We start from the raw sequence: 16,929 nt of genomic DNA on the forward strand, positions 1-16,929 counted from the left end.
AGTAATGTTCTGTCATTTGGGGGGTGTCTTTACAATTTAGTGAAATAAAGGGGGAAATGGGTGATCACTTGAAATAATTTATTTTATATATGACTAGAAGATCTAGAAATAACTATATAACTTCCCTCCACCTTTAGGGGGGGAAATTGATGATTGGTTTTCAGCAGCCTTAGTATATACAGCTTTTATGTTAAATGTGACCTTAGCAAATCCCACCTTAATTAAAATTCCTCAAGGTGTGAAAATGAAAATTGGAGCATGTTAAATCAGATATTCCAAGGAAAAAAAAATATTCTGCAAATTAAAATTAACTTTTAAGGCAGAAATGCTGTTGAGCCCCCTTCCAAATAGAGTGTAAAGATACTTCTATTTATTTCCTCCTCATTTAGTCAGTTTGTAGTGTCATTGACTAAATTCATTACCAGTAATATGCTACCAGGTGCTGTAGCACTGGAAAGCTTATTGGGTTAAGCTTTACATTTTGTGTTGTAGCAATTGAAACAGAAAAATGTATGTACTTAGTTTGAGCTTTCTAACAAAGATAATCACATGAATTATTTAGAAGCTCTTTAGAGAGCCCTAAATCCATCATTTGTTTTTTAAGCTGGAAAAACACTTACCTGTTCATTTTTTTAAAAAACAGCTTTATTGAGATATAATTTACATACTATAGTTCACCCATTCCCTGTTAATTTTAAAAACCATTTCCTAGGGTTCTTTTCGATGTGTTTTTCAGATATTTACTACCTCCTTTTCCAATCAATGGAAAGAAATAAATGGATTGAGGTATATAAGAGAAGGGTATTCCAGGTACAGGGAACAGATAAAATAAGGCCTTAAGGTGGAAATACTCGGTAAGATGAAGGAATGGGAAGAATATTGGTCTGGGTATGAGGAAAAAACAAATAGGAAGTAAGGTAGGTGTCTTAATGATGAATTATAAAGTAGATGGAAGGAAGAGTGGGCTTCTGTCTTTCTTCACATCCATTAATGGGGCCTTATTCTAAGGGATCAGGAAGAGAAGACAAGAAATAGCAAACAGTTCCATAGAATCAAACCTTCCTTACTGATGTTCAGGGTACCATAGCCCTCTAGTGTCTTCCTCATTAGCACATTGGTATGAGAATATTTTCCCCTGATTCTCATTCTCAGCCTGTCTAACTCTGTTATCATCAACTACCCTCACCACCATTCTAGCCCCGTTCCAACCCTCCCCCCGCCCCCCCATGGCCTCTGCATAATCCCAAGAGCATGGTATGGATTTTCTATTCTATTCTTTCATCATTCCTCTGCTCTCATCCCTCCAGTGCCTTCTCATAAGAATGAAATTCAGAGTTCTTACTGAGGCCTAGCAGGCTCTGCATCACCTGCTAGTTCCTTCTTTGAGGGGCTTGGCTCCCTGTCTGGTCTCAGTTCCTATCCCTCTCCCGCTGTGCTCACAATGTTCCAACATTGACTTCTCTGTTCTTCCTTATACACACTAAGCAAACTTCCACCTCAGAACCTTTGTACTTGCTGTTCTCCCTATCTGGAGTGTTCTTCCCGAGGGTGTGTGTTTGTTTTTGCTTCCCTCTTTCATGCAGGCCTCTTTGAAATGTCACCTCCTTGGAGAAACTTCTTTGACCACTTAATCTAAAGTGGGATCTCCCACCCTGATACTCTGTATTTGCTTCCTCTGTTTTATTTTTCTTTATAAGATTTTCCTGTATGTGACATTATAATAAACACTTTGCATTTGGTTATATTGTTCCTCCCTCACTGGAATGTAAACTCCTTGAAGGCAAGCTTGATGTTTTTTGTGTACTTGCAGTATCCTTAGTGCCTGGAATGGTGCCTGGATCATTGTGGGCAGTTAATACTGTTGAAGGCATGCTGATCTTCAGACTTCCCGAGAGAAGGGATCTGTTGGGCTGTCAAGTATTGAGTACATCTGTTGTTGGCTAACTGCCTCACCACCCTCTGAGCAGCTGTTAAGTCAGATGCTCATTCTGATACATCCAACCAGTAGTAGCCAGGACAGTGATGTCACATGGTCCTCTTCTTTCAATATCCCCTTCTCCCCACTTAAATGGGCTCGTCCCTTGAAAATTTTTGAATTTCAACTCTAGGTTCATGAGAAAAATTTTGCTACCTGCCATGCTGTGGAACATTTGCTTCCTACGGTCTAAGGGAATGATAGGCAGAAATATTTGGCTTTCTTGACCTTCTTTATGTCCTGTTGTTGTGTCCTCCTGACTCAAACATTTGTTGGTCTCTGGATCTTCATTTTAGTCTGTCCTCTCTCCTCAGCCCTCATTTCTTTCTCTTGTTCTTTTCTCTCTTTGCCATTTTGCTTTGCCCCCTATGTCATTCTAGAGCAGTGATGTCAGAGGTGACACGCGAACTCATTTTTTTGGTTGATTTTTCTTTGTTAAATGGCATTTAAGTATATAAAATAAATATCAAAAATATAAATCTTTGTTTTACTATGGTTGCAAATATCAAAAGATTTCTGTATGTGACACGGCACCAGAGTTAAGTTAGGGTTTTTCAAAATGCTGACATGCCGAGCTCAAAAGGTTCGCCATCACTGTTCTAGAGCTTGCTTAGCATCAATTCTTGCTTCTGAGAAACCTTTCCATTTACTTGCTTTGTGTACTCCTTTCTCATATTTGTTATGGTTGGAGAGAACAGGCTGAAACACTCATTTTTTTCATTTAACTAATATTTGAAAACCTACTGTGTAAGACACTGTGCCAGGTTCTGGGCCACCTCCAGTAAATAAAACCCCCAGGTTCTCAGTTGGGGAGACAAAGAGGTTTGAGTGTTATTCATTAATTCACTCATTCATTTAGCAAATATTTATTAAGACTGGGATATAGTGATTGGCAAAAACAAATTTCTTTCTCTCACGGACCATGCACAGATTTTGGTAAGACAGACATACATTAAGTAAAAGATTATACAAACAAATGTTAAATTAAAGCTATGTTGAGTCCTGTGAAGGAGGACTCTATAATGCCATGAGAATATATATTAGGGGGATTTGTTCTGGTCAAGAGAGCTGGGACAGCCTCCTTGAGGAAGTGAAGGGTGAACTGAGATCTGAAGGTACAATAAGAACTAAGTAGGCAAAGGCAGCAGGAAAGAGAGAATAGCAGATGCAAAAGTCCAGCGCTGCCCTGGCTGCTTTGACTCAGTGGACAGAGCATCGGCCTGCAGACTGAAGGGTCCCAGGTTTGATTCTGATCAAGGGCACATGCCCAGGTTGTGGGCTGGATCCCCAGTAGGGGGCATGCAGGAGGCAGCCTGTCAATGATTCTCTCTCATCATTGATGTTTCTAGCTCTTTCCCTCTCCTTCCTCTCTGAAATCAATAAAAATATTTTTTTTTTAAAAAAAAGTCCAGTGCTGAGAAGGATCTTGGAGTATTTGAGAAAGTGAAAGCATATAGAACAGGATGGAATGATGCTGAATGAGGCTGAAGAGGCAGTCTGGGATCAAATGCTACATGGTCTGGTGGGTCTTGTTAAGGAGCAGTGCCATGGATGCAATTCAAGTGCTGTAAGCAGGGGAAAGGGGGAGAAAAGTATAAAAACATACCTTTATTTTAAAAACATTAGTCTGAATACTGTGAAGAATAAGTGGAGTTAAGCATAGGTATAAGTGAGGGAAAGGAGGTGTGACTTCCAGTTAGGAGGCTATTGCAGCAGACCACATGAGAGGTGAGGGTAGGCGTTAGAAAGGATTTTATGTTTCCAAACCTACCCTCACTTCTTATTAAATGTATTTATTTATCCCAAAAATTATTTTTGAAAATTAACTTATACAGATGTGATAAAACTTAAGTTCATTCAAATGAGAAATGGATGATTTAAATAAAAAGGGGTACACATGGAATTATACCAGATAATCTAGGATAAAAATGATGACTGAGCTTAAGTTTAAAACTTAGCTCTGAGCTCCTGGAAGCCTAGGCAGAGAAGGACATAGTATAAGTCATGTGATTGTTTAACAAAAGAAGCATGCTGGTTAAGTAAGGAATGTAATACTTTTCTTATAAACATTTAAACTACTTTACTATACAATTGATATTAACCTGGATCAGTCCAGATTATTGAAACCCAAGACTTGAGCTCTTATAATCATGGCGTTAATCCATTTTTGGCAGTATGTTACATTGGTATTTCAAAGAGTAAAAATTTCTAAAAATTCCAGAGCTGAACCACATAAATGTATTTCTTACTAGACCCCTTGCTACAGAGGGGAAACATAAGACAGTAGAGGAGATAAGAAATGTTAGACCTACTAAGAAGCCCATAATGCAGCCCATGGGCAGGAAGTACAGTGGGGCCTTGACTTACGAGTGTCCCGACTAACGAGTTTTTCGAGATACGAGCTGTCTCTCGGCCGATTTTTTGCTTTGAGTTGCGAGCTAAAATTCGGGTTATGAGCCAGCTTCAGATACCCCACCGCTAGTTGGCACAGCGAACGTCACAGTGAACGCCACAGTGAACGCCATAACATCAGCCCAGCATCACGTGTCTCACTCGTTCACTTCAATGATTTGACATACAAGTAATTTGAGTTACGAGCTCCATCATGGAACGAATTAAACTCATAAGTTAAGGCTCCACTGTAAAACCGTAATTTACTTCCTTGAGGACCTTCCTTTTTGCCTTCACAGATACTTTTTTTTCTTGCCTGCTTCTCCAGTAGCCATTTAATTTGTTTCCATAAATACTTATTCATAGAAGGCATCCTTCTTACCTTGCAAGATGCATAGCCAGGGACAAAGAATGCCATGCACAGAAGTGGCAACCTTATTTCTCAGCTGTTCACATTTGAACCACTAAACCATACTTCAGAATCAAGAACTTCAAAAACAGAATTATTTCTAATCATTTTAATGAAGTTACCCAGAGTTCCCAGTGAGTGTTCTGTGCATTCTCTGTGCTGGGACTTACTCTCCATGCTTTCTCTTCCTAGCCCTGTACTTGGTCAGTGGCTTTAGCTTTACTGTGTACTCTCCTGGTAAGATGTTAGGCCCAAAGGCACAGTAGGGTACCAGGAGAGCCAAAGAGAACAGCAAAATAGGGAACAATAAGTCAGATAAATCCAGATTGTTGGCCCCCAAACCTCAGCTCTTGAGATAGTGGCTTTAATCCATTTTTGATAGTAGATCACATTGGTGTAGACTCCAGGAAGAGATTTAGCACATCCTAATCCCCAGCTTACCAGCCCTATCAGGGTCCATACACCATCAATATGGCATGACAGAGGCCCTCCAGAATCACCCTAAGGAAGAGATAAAGGTCATGAGCATAATGAAAAAGACCTGAATAGGAATGTGGTCACAAGAGGTAGAGAGTTCCTTAGAATGGGGCAGTGGAGGCTGTGGAGTTACAGAACTCTAGAGGGCGCTGGACGTCCCACAGCATTAGGTGGGAGATCACAGAAATTCTAGAATTATAGAATTTGAAATTGGCAGAGATCTTAGCTAAATATATCAGTAGTTTCAAAATATTCATTTGTGGTAAGAAAGAGAAATTCATGTGATGAGTTTTTTCACTAAAGTTATTTAATTTACTGTACTTTCCTTATTATGTCCTTAGTTTCTTAGGTTCTTATTGCCTTTTTTAGTGTCAGTCCTTTCTTTTACAAAACGATAGTGATAAATAAATAGTTGGTAATATGTCTTTAATCTTGCTTTTCCTTTTGGTAACAGCCTTATTGTTATAATTCACAACCATACAATTCACCCATTTAAAGTATACAAGTCAGTGGTTTTTAGTATATTTACAGTGTTGCTCAACCATCACCATGGCACATTTTAGAATATTTTCATCATCTCCAGAAGAAACCCCATACCCATCAGCAGTCATCCTCTTTTCCTCCCACTCCTCCCAGCCTTAGACCAACACCAGTAATCTACTTTTTGCCTTATGAATTTGCACATTCTGGACATTTTGTATAAATGGAGTAATATAATATGTGACCTTTTGTGTCTGGTTTCTTTCATTAGGCATATTCTTTTTAAGGTTCATCTATGTTGTAGCATGTATTGGTACTTCATTCCTTTTAATGGCTGAATAATATCCCATTATATGGATATACCACATTTTGTTTATCTAGTCATCAGTTGGTAGACATTTGAGTTGTTTCATTTTTTGGCTATTATGAATAATGCTATTATGAACATTTATTTATAATTTTTTATATAGACATGTTTTTATTTCTCTTGTGTGTATACCTAGGAGTGGAATTCCTAGGTCATGTGGTAACTCTATATTTAACCTTTTGAGGAACTACTAGACAACTTTCCAAAACAGTTGAACCATTTTACATTCCCACTAGGTGTATGAAGGTCCAATTTTTCCAGATTCTTAATCAACTCCTGTCATTATCTATCTTTTTTAAAAATATATATTTTTATTGATTTCAGAGAGGAAGGATGAGGGAGAGAGAGATAGAAACATCCATGATGAGAGAGAATCATGGATCGGCTGCCTCCTGCAAGTCCCCCACTGGGGGTCGAGCCCACAACCCGGGCATGTGCCCTTGACTGGAATCAAACCTGGGACCTTTCAGTTCGCAGGCCTACGCTCTATCCACTGAGCCAAACCGGCGAGGGCATCATAATCTATCTGGATTGTAGCCATCCGAGTGAATGTGAAGCCATGTCTCATTGTTTGATTTGCATAATGAATATACAGATAGAAAATCTTGGTAGAGATATAGAAAAGTGTAGTGTGTGTATGTGTGTGTGCTCACCTGTGCATATAAGGGGGGAGGGGAGGTTAAATGGTCATTTCAGAACTGAAAAATAAAATATCTGAAAAATTTCACTAGATGAACTTAACAGGAAAATATAGGTGACAGGGGAAAAAGACAAAGATCTTGAATACGGATTAATTTAAAAGTATCTAAAGAACTGAAAAAGAGAAAAATAAAATGAACAGGTTCAGGGACCTGTGTGAAAATATAAAAAGGTGAAATTTATAAATTTGTGGTTTTAATCAGAAGAGGAAAAAAGAGAAATGAAGTAAAATAATGTTGGAAGAAATCATCAATGATTTCAAGTTTTGATAAAAAAATAAAAACAAGATTAAAAGAAAAACAAAACTCAACAAATGCCAAACAGGATAAATACAACAAAAACTACATAGCACATCACAATCAAACTTCTGACAATCAAATATGAGGGAAAATTGAAAGCAACCAGAGCAAAACGTGTCACACTCAGTAGAGGAAGACACAACTGATGGCTAATTTTTCATCAGACAATTATGATTAGGAGACAAAGGAATAACATCTTTTAAATGTAGAATGAAATAGTATTACTTGAAAAAATAAAAAAGTTGGCAATTCTGTATCAACCTCTTAATATATTTAGAAAAATTGACAAGTTTGTAAAAACCCAGTGACCAGTGGTTAGAGATGCTCTAAATGAACAGTTGAAAAGATTAAATTCCTAGATAAAGGTTAAGTGATTTGTCCAGACTAACACAAGAATTATTGTCAGAACTCTTATCTCCTGAGTCCTAATCCACTGTTGTTTACAGATAGAAATACCTAGATCCACATTAAGACCTGGGAAGTATTATGGTAAGCAAAATAAGCCTGTAAGAGAAAGACAAGTATCACATGATCTCACTCATATGTGGAATCTGGTGAACAGAATAAACTGGTGAACAAAATAGATCCAGAGACATATAAATAAGGAACAGACTGAATTTCAGAAGGAAGGTAGGGGTGTGTGGGAAGAAATTAACCAAAGAACTTATATGCATAACCCATGGACACAGACAATAGTGTGGTGAAGGCTGGGGCAGGGGATGAGAGTGGGCTAGATTGGGACAATAAAGGACAGGGGATATCTGTAATACTTTCAACAATAAAGATAAATTAAGAAAAAAAAAAGACTTTATACAAAAAATTTCAGGAGTAAACCCTAACCTTGCAGCTGTCCTTTTTATGAATATCACCAGCACAAATCATGTCTTCCTTGATGATTGCCTCTAATTCTGGTACTATGACGATGAGTGCGTTGTAGAGATAGTCACAAGTTTGGCGGTCAATGACGGGTATTTCTGCTTCCTGGAGGGTGGAAGTGTAATTACCTGTAGAGAGATAGACAGGAATTAAAGGAAAAGCAATTTGAAAAGGTGCAGGGGCACTATTCAGTCATGATGTACAAAATTTCTGAATGGGAATCCAAAAGCAGAATATAATCACTTTCCAATCATATTTGCTAGTGGAAGAATTTTTTGGAACACTTAATCTAAAACAACAGATAATTCAAAATTATTTCTGTTTGTTTGAGGTTTATCTAATGTGCCAATGTGAGGTATTCTTGACATTCCAAATAAAGAGAAATTCAGATACATTTTAATTAAGGAAGGATGTGAATATTCTAAAACTTTTACCTTTCCCACTTTTCTGCTCCCAGATCATTTCCTGTCTTGTCATTACCCCATTCTGGGAGATAGTTGACACTACACTTTAAAAACAAATTAAAAAAACACTACACTCTGTCCGAACTTTAAATCAAGTTTTTTAAACCTGTTTCAGAGAGGTAATTTTGTGTTTTAGTATCTGCTCTTGCATACTCTAGGCAGGATATGAGTAATTAGAGATAAAAATGTCAAAAATTACATTTTATTTGAAGACTTATAAATAATATGAATTGGTTGATCTGGTTTTGTTGAAAAATATTTACCTTGGTAAAAATGCATCTAGAATCTGAGTGTTCTGGAATGGGTATAAGAGGGTGACATATAAAACAACCCCTTTCTCTACTCATGCTCACCTTCATTTTCCTTAACTTGTCCCCATCCAGTCACCCAGCAAGAGCCAGGAATTGTCAACTGCTTTGTGGTATTGGGCAGGCAGATGGGCAGGATAAAAGAAGTGAAGGTGACTCTAGAGGCCAGTTTCAATAAAGCAATGTCTGCAGTTGTATTTTGGGATTGGGGATGGAAAATTATTTTGAACACATGATGTTTCACACCGTTATTTGAATAGTCTATTTTAATCGATCCCAGCCACACAGAATATATGAAAGGAATCCAGGTCCTAAGGGGAAGAGAAAGAGGAAAATAAAAGTGAGGCATGCATATGTGTTACAGCTGGGTCAGAACAAGCTGCCTAGGTGTAGCAAGCAGTAACACTCCTTAAGAAAGAAGGGTAACAGACTCAGAATTAACCAGGCTGCTTCCAACTTGACTAAAGTTGGTTTGTCTGCTTTTCTTCCTCCCTCCCTCCCTGATTGCTCTTTTTTGTTGTTGTCTAATGTTTCTGTGGTCTCCTCTTATATGCTTATGGCCAGCATTTTGTCCTGCATTTTCTCTCTGGTTCTCTTGTTCACCTCTCCCATTCTCCATGGTTTCAGCCATCACCATTGGTTTCAGCCAATGCTTAATAGTCATTGGCCTTTTTTATTGCCAGTTTTTATTTCTGAGTACTAGACCTTTATTTCTAATAACAATGAAAGCAAAGTATTATCACCTGTTATATATATTTATATATATGTGTATATATATATATATAATTTGAAATGTCAAATAATTTGATAACATGTACTAAATAAATACAAAAGTTCTCTGCCCTACTGCCCACAATTAACCCTTACCCAAAGACAATCACTTTCAACTCTTAGATATTTTCCTTAGTATTTTTAAGAAGCCCTATTTATTGCTATTAATTTTTTTAATAGAATACTGTATTTCTATTATGAAAGGTGAGAATTGAGCCAACAATCACTGCCAACCTCCCACTTTCTTTTCACCAGCTTCCTAACCAAGTATTATGATTTTGTGTTAGATCCATATTTAATGTGTATATTTTTGTGACTTTGTAAACATTATTCACTACTGGACCATATTGGATCCTGTGAATACATTTCTTATAAATTTTTTGCACTTGTCCTAGAGTTAATAATGTAGTCTTACTTCTGTGTCTTCTTAGTTTTCTAATTACCTATCATTACTTCATCATTCATTCCCCAAACTCTCTGCCTGAAATGTATATTTCTCAGTATATTAATATCAATACTTTCTTCTCCTCCTCCTCCTCCTTCTCCTTCTCCTTTTTTTTTTTTTTTTTTTAAGCCCTTTGCCCTCTTGCTCCAGTCTTGGTACTTTTCCTTATCATTTTCCTGGGATTTTCTTCTATGTTGTATCATCTTTTCTCTGGATCCCATGTTTTCCTGTCTCCCCTCTACCCCCTTTATTTTGGTGAAGCACTTTTTTTCTTTGGCTTCCTGATAAAATGTGCATGAAAGGTAATATTTTTGCTGTTTTGTATATTTGAAAATGTATTGTTTCTGTCCCACACTTGATTGATGGTTTGCATATGAGTAGAATTCTAGATTGGAAATCATTTTCTCCCAGTATTTTTAAGTTATTTCTTTATTTTCTTTGACCCTGCAGTGTTGTTGAAAAGTCATGTTGTTTTAATTTCTGTATATATTAGTTATCTATTGTCAAATACAAGTTACTACAAAGCTTAGAGCAGTGGTTCTCAACCTTCCTAATGCCGCGACCCTTTAATACAGTTCCTCATGTTGTGGTGACCCCCAATTTCATTGTTACAAATTGAACATAATTAAAGCATAGTGATTAATCACAAAAACAATATGTAATGATATATGTGTTTTCCAATGGTCTTAGGCAACCCCTGTGAAAGGGTCGTTTGACCCCAAAAGGGGTCGCGACCCACAGGTTGAGAACCGCTGGCCAAGAGGCTTAAAACATACATTTATCTCATAGTTTCTGTAGGCCAAGAATCAGGTGTGACTTAGCTGGGTGCCTCTGACTCAGAGTCTTTCATGAGACTGTGATTAGGTGGGCTGTAGTCAACCTCAAAGTTTAACTCAAGGAGGATGTTTCCAAACTCACTTATGTTGGCAGGCTTGGAGTCTTCACTAGCTATTGGGTAGTAATGCTAGTTTTACATGGAACACTCCCTAGGGGCTACTTTCCATATGGCACCTTACTTCGCTCAAAGCTCAGATAGTGTTTATGACCCCCAAGCTTAAGACAAAATCCCCTGACTGGTGGTTAGCAAGTAATTTGGCAAAAAGTAAGAAACGTTTCTCTCCCTAGTCGGTTTGGCTCAGCAGAAAGAGCATCGGCCTGTAGACCAAAGGGTCGCAGGTTTGATTCTGCTCAAGGGCACATGCCCTATGCCTCAGTTGCTGGCTCTCTTCCCGGCCCGACTGGGGTACAACCAATCAATGTATCTCTCTCACATCGATGTTTTTCTCTCTGTGTCTATCCCCCTTCCTTCTGTTCACTCTAAAAATCAATGGAAAAATATCGTCAGGTGAGGATTAACAACCAAAAAGAAGCTTCTAATACAGTGTCTATTTTCATTATTTCTTTTACTACCTCTTTGTCCTGTCCCTAGTCCAAGGTACCTAGGGTTTCCTTCTTCTTACTCATCTTGCCACTTTCATTTGTCTATTGGTTCATTCAAGAAATAATTCAAATATTTACTGAGACTCTATCTGTGCTAGCCATTAGCCTAGAACTCACTTTTGTAGGCAGTGTGCAGCTGTCAGTATCCATCTGTCACTGATGAGGGAACCTCCACAGATGTGAGTCTGGCCGTAGTGCAGGCTGACCTGCCAAGGCCAGTGCCCCTCAACAGTATCCTGGCCACCCACAATACGGCCTGAGTATACAGGTCGTCCACACACTAGAGAAAGGGGAGAGAGGAAATGTGGTCTGGGTGTCCCATTGTCCCCATTTTCTCATCATCTTCCAAATCCACCCCTAGACCCTGTATTCTCGTAGGCTCCATATGCCATCCTAATCCAGTTCCAAACCCAGCAATTTTGGGCCCAAACGGAGACCACTCACCTGACTGCAGATCGTTCTTTTTGGAAGAAGAGCATGGCCAAGACCCTAAGACAGGCACACACCGTATCATTAATATATGATAACACAGTGTCTAAAATTCACTGAACAGAGGCTTTCCACATACTAAAGTCCTCAGGTTGGTGTTAAAGGCAAAAATTTTATGTATGTACCCATTAGTGGGAAATCCTGATAATTTTTACACACCTACCTTCCTTCATACATGGGACGTAATTTAATTTTTACTTGGTGATTCAAGGCTGTCATCAGGAATATTAAGATGTTAGGTTGTACATACAGTGATGCTTTCAGATGTTTTTGAGGTTTATAAGCTGTTTTCTTTTGTCCTGTTTAACTAAATTGGCATTTTTCAGTATTTGTATATCTTTCTTTTTTTTTTACCTGTTATCTTTTGGCTACTCTCAGCCTACCCTGCTTTTAAATCACTGTGGGCCAAAAAAATAAACGAACAGGCTTATGCTGAAATCACTGAACAGCATTTACACTTCCAGTTCCCTAGTCTTGAAATGTTCTTTTCCTAGATCCTCTTAGCTAAATCACTCATCTCCTTCAAATCTTTGTTCAAGTGAGTCCCTCTTAATGAAACCTACCTTGACTCCCCTATTTAAAATTACATCATGCCTCCAGTCCCTGTACTCCTGATGCCCCTTCCTCTCATAGCATTTATTACTTTCTAAAGTGCTATGTAATTTACATATTCCATATGTGCATTGTTTATAAGCCCCATGAGGGCAGGGATCTCTGTTTTGTTTACTAGTATATCTAAGATACTTAGAAAGATGCCTGGCATATAGTATCCTCTCAGGACTTTCTCAGGGCACACTATTATAAGTAAGATCCCATTGGGTGACATGTCATCTTATTCTACACCATAACTTCTTGAGCCAAAAAAAACCTCTCCTTCTCTCCTTCCCAGCCCACCTGAAGCTCACCCAGCACAAGGAACAGCAGGAAGACACTGCCAGCAGGGCCCATGTCTCTGTCCTCAGAATCAGCACTCCCTGCTTCCTGGACTCAGGCTTCCAGGCAGAGCCCAGCTGGGGAGCAGCCAGAGGAAGGGGCAGGATCAGCTTCTCCTAGATGGGTTCCTCTGCTTCACCCCTTCGGTCTTCACCCAGAGCCAGGCACTGAAGGGACCAGATTTTAGAAGTGCAGCAGCAGGAAGGACCCAGGGTGGGGAGCTGGGGCTTGAGGTGTTCCTTGCTGTGTAGGGAGAGCACGGTACCTGCTGGGTGGGGGAGAGTGGTTGCAGTAGCTACCTGCCCCTGTAAGTTGGAAGCCACTGGAAAGAACAGGACCCCTTTCTCTAGCAACAAAATGGAAGATGGACAGAATTCTTCAAAAGAAAGACGTGGTAAAAAGGAAATTAACCCTGTACCTGGCTAATTTTTCCTAATTTTTTTTCCACTCTGATACCGTATTAGCCTTAAAATATACTACAAGTCAAATTTTATGGAAAATAAACTTTAAGTAGAGATTTATGTGCAAAAAGTTTATTTGGGAGTGATCTCAGAATCACCACCTCAAGGGGAGATGGAGGCAGGATTGGACAGAGGGAGAGTTTAACTCTAGGCATTTTCAAAAAAGGCCTCAGCTCATCCCACAAGTTTCTTTGAGGTGGCCCTTCAAAGATGTCCTGAACTGAAACAAGAAGTCTGGGCTCTGGGACTTCTGCATGATTGAATGCAGGCTGCCTCCAAGGAGGGGGCATTACCTTGGGTGAAGTGGCTCTGTTGGCATTTCTTAGAATCTTTGCTGTGAACTGTCAGCAGCCAACACTCCTGGTTGCTAGGAGAATGAATGCTTCAGTTCTGAAAGAGGATGTAGGTGGTGCAGCACAGGGTGGATTATAGAATTCATCTTTGTGCCTTTTCTGTACCAATTGTTTGTAGGGTACTAGGTCTGTGGAGGCAAATTCATTGAAGTCTTAAAGCATCTTATTGTTCTCTTGTAGCTTAAAATACTGGGAGGTTTGAAAGATACACATGAATAATTAAAAAATAATAGAATCACGAAAAATGTAGTCGTTTTGGTAAGGTTTGTTCAGTTACAAGCAATTGGGGATCGAACCCGAAACCTTTTGATGTATGGGATGACACTCTATCAACTAAGCAAACCAGCCAGGGCTTCTCCATACATTTTTTAATGGTTCTTCTTTTATGCAACCTATTTGTGTGTGTGTGGCTTATATATTCATTCTGGTTATGTTTCTATCACTCACTGTGCTTTTTATTGTATACTAGAGACCCAGAGGAGGTGCCCCGAGGGCCGCCATGGGAGTCAGGCCAGACCGGCACCATGGGCAGCCGGGACCTGTGCCTGACTTCTGCCCCAGGACCCCCCCCGACCCCCTTGCCTGTGTCCACTCCAGGCCACCGGAGCTGCAGCACCGGCTTGGGCAGGCCCCCATCTCTGTCTCTGTCTCCGCTCCAGGCCTCACCTGTCCAGTCGGTTACAGTGTCCTGGCCTAATTTGCATATTACCTCTTTATATATTAAGATAACAATTCTCTTAGTACTTTTCACCTACTTTTTTTTCTGAAATTAATATTGCAACCTGTGATTTTTGACCTGTTCATTTAATTGAAGGAAAAGGTTTATTCCTATTACAATCTATGTGGGTATTCCAATTAACTTACAGCATTCAGGTCATTTTAACTATTTAGTCACATTTGCAAAGACATCAAAGCTCTGTTGATTTATCAAAGGAACAAAAATTTGACCAGGTACTCTTTTCACTCTGAGAGTCTGTGGTTGTCCTATATCTTTGGACTTTTATATTTCTAGACAAGTCTGAAGTCACTGATCAATATTCTTTACATATTAGTTGGATTGTTCATATAATCTCTTGTTTAACATTTTATAAAATATATTTTTGGTTTTGGTTCCAATTTAGTTAGAAATAAACTTTATTGGAAGTAACTAAGACACCAGTTTCTTGCTCAGAAGTGGTAAGAAGTGGCAGACTCTGGTTGCATTTTGAAGATAGAGCCAATAGGACTTGCTGAAGGGTTGGTTGAAGGTATGAAAGAGTGACTTTAAAGACTTTTTTTAAATTACTAATATAGTTTTGTTGACTTCAGAAAGGGAAGGGAGAGGTAGATAGATAGAAACATTAATGATGAGAGAGAATCATTGATCAACTGCCTCCTGTATGCCCCACACTGGGGATCAAGCCTGCAACCCAGGCATGTGCCCTCACCGAGAATTGAACTGTAACATCCTGGTTCATAGGTTGACGATCAACCACTGAGCCCTGGAAGTGTGGAATTATCATTTACTGAGATGGAGCACACTGTAGGAGGAGCAGGTTTGGGGCGGGGGATAGATTAGAAATTCATTTATAGCCATATTAAGCTTAAGATGCTTGATAGATGTCCTATTGGAGATGTCCAGTAGGCAGTTGAATATATGAATCTGGAATCAGGAGATTGCCATAAACCGAAGGGCTAGGTTAGGGTGTCACCAGCATGTCATAGTATTTAAAGCCATGAGATCAGGTCACCTAGGGCATGAATATAAACAAAGCCCACTGTGAGTTTTAAGGATTGACCACACCAAAGCTGAAATGAGATTAATAGGAATCAGTAAGAGACTAAGAGGACAGCAGTGAGGTAAGCAGAGAACTGATAGGAATATTCTGGAAGCCAAGTAGAGGAAGTGTCTCGAGGAGGAAGTGCTCGGCTGCCAAATGCTGGAGAAAATGAACTGACCGTCAGATTTACAGTAGCATCACGGAATGGATTCAAGAGTAAGAAGGGAGTAATTGGAGACAGCAAATATAGGCAGTTTTTAAAAGTAGTTTTGCTGTTAAGGGAAGTTGAGAAATAGCTGGCAGAAAAGCCTGGGTGGTGCAGGGTGTTTTGGTTTTTTTCTAGTTTTGTTTTAAGATGGGAGAAATTACATCCTGTTTGCGTGCTAATGGATTACCCAGTGAAGAGGGAGAAGCTGATGATGCAGAAGAGAAAGCTGGAGAATTGCTGCAGTGGTGTCCTTGAATAGACAGGAGGGAACTGAACCTAACTCATTGGTTGAGGGGTGAGGATGCTTAGAATGGAGCACAGACAGGTCTTTCATACAACAGGAGCAAAAGCAAGTATGTGGACTTAGTTGCCATTTGGTAGGAGGTGTGGTGGTAGAAGTTCTCTGCTGGTTGTTTCCATTTCCTCACAGGAATAGGAATCATCTGCCGAAAGTAGGAATGGGAAGGGAAGTGTTGAGGACTTGAGAGTGAACTAGTGATGTATGAGTGTGGGAGATGAATGGACCAGCGACATGACAGTGTGACTGCTGTGCCGCAGAAAGTATCCACTAGCATTTAAAGTGAAATTGGCACTGAAGTGTGTTCACAGGCAGTGTTCCCAAGCAGCACAGGTGGAGGCGTAGAGAGGGCAGAGGGTTGGCTATAACCAGGCTGAGGTGTTCTGAAGTGGGTATGATGAAGTGGGTGGGGGCAGGGCTGGACAGTAACGGAAGTCATCGAAATAAAGGGACAGACCTGATTTTCTGTTGCCGGAAATGTTTCTAAATTTTTTTTTAGTAATAGGTTTTCAGATCTTTAAATTGTGACCTTTTTTGGAAGGAGAGACCTGTAATAGTACATATTTAAAATGTAATAGTACAGATTTAGTACTACTTTTTAATTTTCTCATACTTATTCTATATAGGATATTTCGATTTCCCTCCAGTTAAAAGTCACATTTATTATTGATGGCTTGATAACTTTCTAATACTTTTTAAGAGAAATACTTGGGGAAACAAGTCTCAGGTATGAAAATAGAAGAGCTAAATAAAATTCCTTTTCTTTTATTTAATTAAGAAAATAGGTCTCGCCCGGCCATGGTGGCTCAGTGGTTGAGTGTCGACCTATGAACCAGGAGGTCACCGTTTGATTCCTGGTCAGGGCACATGCCCAGGTTGTGGACTCGATCCCTGATCCTGCAGGAGGCAGCCAATCAGTTATTCTCTCTCATCATTGACGTTTCTGTCTCTTTCACCCTCTCCCTTCCTCTCTAAATCAATAAAATTATATTTTTTAAAAAGAAAATTGTTCTAAATTTTGTGGAC

General features: G+C 39.3%; 2 protein-coding genes across 2 annotated transcripts in view; one reads left to right on the plus strand and one right to left on the minus strand.

Annotated features, from left to right (window-relative positions):
- The window catches only part of SH3D19 (SH3 domain containing 19), a 179,849-nt gene that overhangs the window by 19,574 nt on the left and 143,346 nt on the right, over window positions 1-16,929 (plus strand). The window lies entirely within an intron of this gene.
- Window positions 4,942-12,838, minus strand: PRSS48 (serine protease 48; the record flags this gene model as incomplete). Its single annotated transcript, XM_081091232.1, is given in 6 exon segments — window positions 4,942-5,109; window positions 5,112-5,276; window positions 7,938-8,101; window positions 8,791-9,056; window positions 11,519-11,681; window positions 12,796-12,838. Coding segments are annotated over 6 exon segments (969 nt in total).

Source organism: Myotis nattereri, assembly GCF_964212035.1.
Source record: "Myotis nattereri genome assembly, chromosome: 5".
Classification (NCBI taxonomy): domain Eukaryota; kingdom Metazoa; phylum Chordata; class Mammalia; order Chiroptera; family Vespertilionidae; genus Myotis; species Myotis nattereri.